The sequence below is a fragment of the Pseudomyrmex gracilis genome, unplaced genomic scaffold, assembly GCF_002006095.1.
Source record: "Pseudomyrmex gracilis isolate BER0280 unplaced genomic scaffold, ASM200609v1 scaffold_246, whole genome shotgun sequence".
NCBI classification, from domain to species: domain Eukaryota; kingdom Metazoa; phylum Arthropoda; class Insecta; order Hymenoptera; family Formicidae; genus Pseudomyrmex; species Pseudomyrmex gracilis.
This window is the reverse complement of record NW_018020830.1, coordinates 202,666-209,270: the sequence shown is the minus strand read 5'-3', so window position 1 is coordinate 209,270 and position 6,605 is coordinate 202,666. Positions and strand designations below refer to the sequence as shown.

The 6,605-nt window shown below is 29.4% G+C and overlaps 1 protein-coding gene across 2 annotated transcripts; it reads left to right on the top strand.

Annotated features, from left to right (window-relative positions):
- Window positions 1-341: 341 nt before the first annotated feature.
- Window positions 342-5,263, top strand: LOC109859194 (membrane metallo-endopeptidase-like 1). 2 transcript variants are annotated; one of them, XM_020437201.1, is made up of 17 exons: window positions 342-418; window positions 583-692; window positions 792-953; window positions 1,616-1,699; window positions 1,831-2,036; window positions 2,248-2,445; window positions 2,635-2,745; window positions 2,808-2,949; window positions 3,046-3,215; window positions 3,294-3,467; window positions 3,782-3,888; window positions 3,996-4,054; window positions 4,154-4,205; window positions 4,285-4,352; window positions 4,415-4,554; window positions 4,737-4,904; window positions 5,049-5,263. In XM_020437201.1, exons 1-17 carry the CDS (start codon window positions 396-398, stop codon window positions 5,220-5,222), a joined length of 2,148 nt encoding a protein of 715 aa, XP_020292790.1. In that variant the 5' UTR covers window positions 342-395; the 3' UTR covers window positions 5,223-5,263. The 2 variants fall into 2 exon arrangements, with proteins under 2 accessions (XP_020292790.1, XP_020292791.1); XM_020437202.1 differs by having other exon boundaries at window positions 375-418; window positions 622-692.
- The last annotated feature ends 1,342 nt before the right edge of the window (window positions 5,264-6,605 follow it).

Below are 6,605 nucleotides of genomic sequence, written 5' to 3'. Positions count from 1 at the left end.
ACTAATTTTTACTTAAAGGCAATATTTTCTGAATTCAATTGTTGAATTAAAACACTTTATGTAGATGCGTATCAGATATATGCGTATTTAAAATTATTAAATGCGTATTAAATGCGGTTTTATAATACGACATTAAACAAGTGTATCGTCGCATTACATGAATCTTAATTACATTATCAAGCAGTAAATGTACGGTATACTTCTATTTTAAATTTTATGTTTTACGTAAATTTATATACAATGTTTAAACTGAAAGTTATACAAGTAAGAAGTATTAAATTTGAACATTTGTTTTTGACAATAGTTTGTTAGTGATCTTCATCGAAATCGCAAACACAAAGTCAAAGGAATTATTCAATTTATGTTTGCCGTTTGTGTTACAACCTTCTCACAATATGGGAACGTACAACTTAGTTATGTAAGATTAAAAATTTTAAGTAATATAAAAATATTTTTATTATGACATTTGCAAACTTGCATAAAAATACATTTGTTGCGTCAATGTTAATACTAAATAAATCTTTTTTTTTTGTTAGTATATCTATTATTTTTGTTAACTGTTTATTTGCATTATTTTTTCAGAGTATTTTTAATAGCTATATCGCACGTTACGTGTTTTAGCGTTGTAACAACTAACAATACTGGATCTATTCAGTATGCGTTATGTACCACTGATAAATGTATTAGTGCGNGTAAGTGCAAAANACAAATTGATTAAATTGTGCTAGTATTGCGCTATATATCTTGTCTTATGTGTGATATTGTCACTAATTATTTCTATTTTTCTATAGCTTCAGAGATTTTAGCCAATCTAAATCGTACAGTTGACCCTTGTGATAATTTTTACAAATTTGCTTGTGGCGGATGGTTGCAACATAACCAACCAAATGATTTGTTTCCATATATTGATATTTTAAATTTGATCTCAAGAAAAGTGAGGGATCAACTTCGAGGTGATACAGTTTTATTATATATTTAATATTTGTGAATATGTGGTACAAACGCAAATATCTAGAAAATTAAAATATGCACAATCGGGACACTATTAAGTAATGATCAGAAAATATGATTTTATTTAAAGTAAACGATAAATATAGTGAAGAGTAGTCAACTTACATTTGCCTCATTTTTAATAATAAACAGGTCAATCCTGTGTATACTAAAATTTTTTGAAAAATATATGGAGGTAAACAAAATTTATTTAATAATATAAATGGATACATATAATAACTCTTAGTAGTTTTTTTGTTAGTAGAGCTCTTAGCAGAACTCACTAATGAAAATGATACTAAAACTTTGATAAAAGGAAAACATTATTTATATACGCAATGCATACATTCGAAATTATATTCTTTCAAGTTAGCGACAAACTGGTAGCAAGAGACAAAACATATATATTTGTTTTTTTCTTAGACTTTCAGAGTGATAGTAGACGCGCATTTTGCGATTTGCGCAGTCACTCAAGATTATCGAGAAATTATAAATAGAAGGGAAACTATTAGCCTATTTATAAAAAAATCGAAAGTGTGTTGCTTGAAATTATTGAATTCTTACATACTTTTATATAGATAACACTCTGTTGAATTTTTTGTATGTGTTTTTTGTATGCTTGCAGAACTTGTAGAAGGACCCGCTAAAGAAAATGATAGTACGGCTTTGATAAAAGCAAAACATATTTATGCTCAATGCATCAATAATGGTACGCATTGCTACACTATAAAAAAACCACAGTACTTATTGCAAATATTCAAACAAAAACGAATTGAAATAAAAATAATTCTATTTTATTCTAGTTTAAAATCAAGAAAAATTTTTTTTTTTGTTTTTCAGAGGACAGTAACGTGGACGGAAGCTTACGCGCCATTGTACATAGGTACGCCGAATGGCCATTGGTTATGCCTCATCGCGAATGGAACGATACAAATTTGACGTGGCAAAATGTTAGCATGATTTTGAATGAAAATGGATTTAATAATGGCCTTTATGATATAACGGTGGAAAGGCCTAACAAAACGTCCAATAGTAGAATTATAGTTGTAGGTATATTATATTTATATAAAACATATTATAAATATATTATGACTCATATCAGTACGTATATATTATCCTGATTTTATCGCAAAGATGTAATCAAAGTGGTGAAACAGTTATGCATTTGCAAACAATGCATAAACACTTTCGCAAACGATGCATATATAGATGAGTAAAAACCAAACTTAACTGTATAAAAATATCATTTTTTTTTAGATTACTGAGCCTAACTTTTGTTTTCCAAGAGACGCCATACTTCCGTCTAAAAAGACAGGTAGATGGAATGAAATACACGCATCCCACATTGTAAGAATTGTGAAAAAATTCATAGAAGAAAATAACGGAACTATCGAGATCGATAATCTTACTCGAGATGCACTTGACATCGTACAATTTGAAACGGAACTGACTAACGTTAGTATGAAACATGATATTGGTAAATGCACGTAATTCAAACTTTTGTGCCTAATTTCACAATATTGCTTATAATTTCTTACATTACATAATATTTTTTATACTTCTTATAATACGAATGTTATATATGCAAAGATTTTAACAGCCAAATGTGTAAAGTGACCTTTTAATTGTTTTAAATAATCACAGTTGACAATAAGCTATGAAGAATATAAGGAAATGCCTAATGTTTATATTCCGTTGACAATTCAACAATGGCAAGAAGAGTTTGATAAGCAACATCCCGAAGAAAAGGGAAAGGTACGACTTGATCTTAAGTATATCTTTCTTTATAAACGGTATATATAGTTTTTTATTTACAGATTAATTGGCATTTAACCATTCAAACATTGTTTACTTCAGAAGGAATCGCAATTGAACTGTCTGAAAAGATCGTCATTGAAGCACACACATATCTTATTAAGCTGATACCGTTATTAAAGCGAACACCATCTCGTACTATTGGTAGGTTTTTCGAAACAGGAAAATTTAAATTGAATAGCACAATATAAATTAGTAAAAGTAATATATTATCAATTTACTAACTAATTGTAATTGCAGTTAATTACATGTTGTGGACTGTAATCTGCGAGATTCGTAACTACATTATACAATTAGAAAAGAATGCACGTGACACAAGGTGGAAAACATGTATTTCAAAATCCAACTTGAAATTTGCTATTTTTCATGAATATGTCAAAAAATACGTGTCGGACGAAAGTATACAGGACGTACGATTCATGCAATTAAATAAGATGTACATTGAAGATAAATTACATTTACATATTTATTAAACAAAATCAATTTAGGTCAAAGAAATAATCACGGACGTTAAAAGCGCTATTCGAGAACAAATAAAAAACTCCACTTGGGTGGACGAGCAAACGAGAGAGATGTGTCTTGAGAAAGTTGCTTATATGAAACAGGACAATATTAAACCCGACTGGTACAACAATGAAGATATTGACAATTATTACAAAGGCGTAAGTATATGCTCCCTAAAGAGCCGTCTACAATGGAGAGTTGTAGGCCGTAACAGTAAGAAATTGACAAATCACAATCGATTATTCTTCTGTACTTTGTCTGTGATTGGTCAATTTCTTACTATTACGGCCTACAACTCTCCATTGTAGACGGCTTTTAAAAAAAACTATTTATAACATACATCTTTACTGTTGCGTTTTCATGCCTCATAAAGTTGCACGAATGCTGTACATCTTTTTGGTCTATCTGTTTTACCGTATTGTTACAAGTTACTCTAAGAAAATATTTTATAAAACTTTATAATGCATTTTAGATAAATGTCAGCACAACATATATCGACACCTTAATAAAGTTATTTACGTACGACAAAAAGAAAATGTTAAGCTTGCTAAGAATACTCGGCAACACAACTTTTACAAAGTAAGATATTTTTCGTTTTTATATAATAAATTATATATACCACAAAATATAATTATAATGGTACATGGACATTGAAAACATCAAAATTTTATTTTTGTTTATAATAGGTTGGATAGCGACTTTGCAGAACCAAATGCTTACTACATTCCATCTCTTAATAAATTTGGTAAAGTTTAAAACTTGTAATTAAAACGTGCAAAGGCGATGTAATGTTAAGAATTTTGAATTTTACAAATAATTTGTTTTTCACACATTTTCTGTACAGTTATTCGTCCTACCATTTTACACGATCCTGTATATAATAGAAGTCGTCCATCGTAAGTATGTTTGTAACAATATGCAAAAACGACTCGTTTGAAAACCAAAATTGAAAAACAAACTTATATTTTGAATTAGATTTATCAACTACGCCTCGCTAGGATTTATTATCGCACATGAAATAAACCATGCCTTCGATTTAGTCGGTAAGTAATGTCCTATTTGTTCTTGATAAAAAAATTTTAATATAGTATATTGTTGTGTATAGGTAGTAAATATGACAAAGACGGCAACATCGTACAATTGTGGTCGTCAAAGGCTATCGATGAGTACATAAAAATATCACAATGTTTCATCGATCAGTATAACGAGTATCTATTTGCGGGATTAGAAGATAAGAATGTTTTCGTAAGTAAATCACACATATGTGTGTGTGTGTGTGTGTGTGTGTGTGTGACATATTACAAAAGTGTCGACAAAAATCTATTGAAATTTTGCGGTATTATAAAAAAATTACTTTTTTTGAAGACAATTTATTTACATTTTATTTGAGTTTTCTACGATATGTAAATACTCAAATTTGTTTACAGGTGAACGGATATATGACACTTAAAGAGAACATCGTCGATTCTGCGGGAGTTGTAGCTGCGTATTACGCGTATAAAAACAAGAAAGCTAAATTGAACGAACCTGAATGGCGGCTGCAAGGACTAGAACAGTATAATGATGATCAGATCTTTTTCATAACGTTTGCTCAAGTAAGCAATTAATGAAATAGTGTACACCAAAATCAACTATCATTAATAAAATAATATACACCGAGATGTGCAAAAATGTACTTTTATTAATCTGTAAAAATACAGACATAGATACAATAGTAGTGATGTTATTTTTTTTTTCAGACAATGTGCGAAAGTTTTCTTCCGAAAAAGCAACATCTTATTTCCGATGTTTATTCTGTAAATGAAATTAGGGTTCGCGGCAGCCTTTCAAACTTTCCTGAATTTTCCGCAGCTTACAACTGTCCCGTGGGAACAGTAATGAACCCGGTAAAGAAATGCGCTCTTTGGTACTAGAACGACGATTGTGCACCTGCAAAAATGTGAACGCGATGTTCTTCTGCTTCGTACAAGTTATTTAGATTATAATTCGTTATTACGTTAATACACATATACATATATATATATATATGCATGTACATGTAATACAGATGTATTTCCAATAATATAAACATTTGCAATAATATTCTTGTGTCTTTGGCATAAATAAATATTTTCCACAAAAATATTTTTTTTGCGAACATTATTGTAAAAATCTTTACGATATATTTCTTGCATTCTTAACATGGCTATAATTCTGCTTTTGATAGATAAATGCTCATGCAATTTAATATACTGATAAATTTTCTTCTGTATATTTTGTTGGATAATAACAAAATTTAAACACGTGCTACGACAATGACATAAGTTCAAAAACTAACACAAATTATTATCGATAACTTATGAGTGTATGTCGTATACATTTTGATAGTTTTAATTTTAATTTTTCTTTCGCAGATGTATTATATAAAACCAGATTTCGCAATTTAAAAAAATGTTTTTACATTTTGTGGTTTTCAGTAAATAAGTTTTTCCGCATTTCAACAAATTATGCATTTTTATAAAATTTTTCAAACATATCAAAATATATCTCATATTCGAGTTGAATTTCGAGGCAAGTAGTCAATCATGGTCCGGGAGGAACTTGATATGTAATCGTCTTAAAAGCTTATGACGGTAGTTTCAGTTTCACTTTTTAGATATCACTGGCGGAAAAATAAGAGTGACTCATTTGTTTTTTGTTTAAACATATGTGGCGACAATGGAATCAGTAAATGATAACACAGCAGTTTTCTTTGATTATTTCATACTACAGTAGTATATATTCATCATGAAAAATACATTAAATTTATGAAAGAAACGTTCGCGCTATATCGAAAGTTTGTTTCAAACATAATTATTGATCATAAGTAACTGCGAGTCTTTTTTTTTTGTTTGCTTAGAGTTATAAAAAATTGTACAAGTACAAGTCGATTGCTTCCAAAAAGGTCGTCGTTTAAAGACGTTCTCGTGAATTCTATAATACTTGATATTTATAATAGTAATCGATACATATATATAATTTTGTTATATTAATTTTTGTATTAATCCATGCAAAGTATAAAAATTAATGTATTTTTATTTTTTCACTTACAAAAATTTTATCATACAAATTTCTACAATTAATATAAGTAACCGTGCGCGCGCCGTAATTTGACACGTTTTTCTTAAACGACGGATCATATAGAAAAGAGAAAAACAAAAACTTACGGGAGTGTTTCAAGATCACATGACAAACACGAACATGATTCGTGCTTGTTATGTATTGTAAAACGAGGGACGATGTATCGCGCTTTATCCTAACACACAAGCAAGATCAGT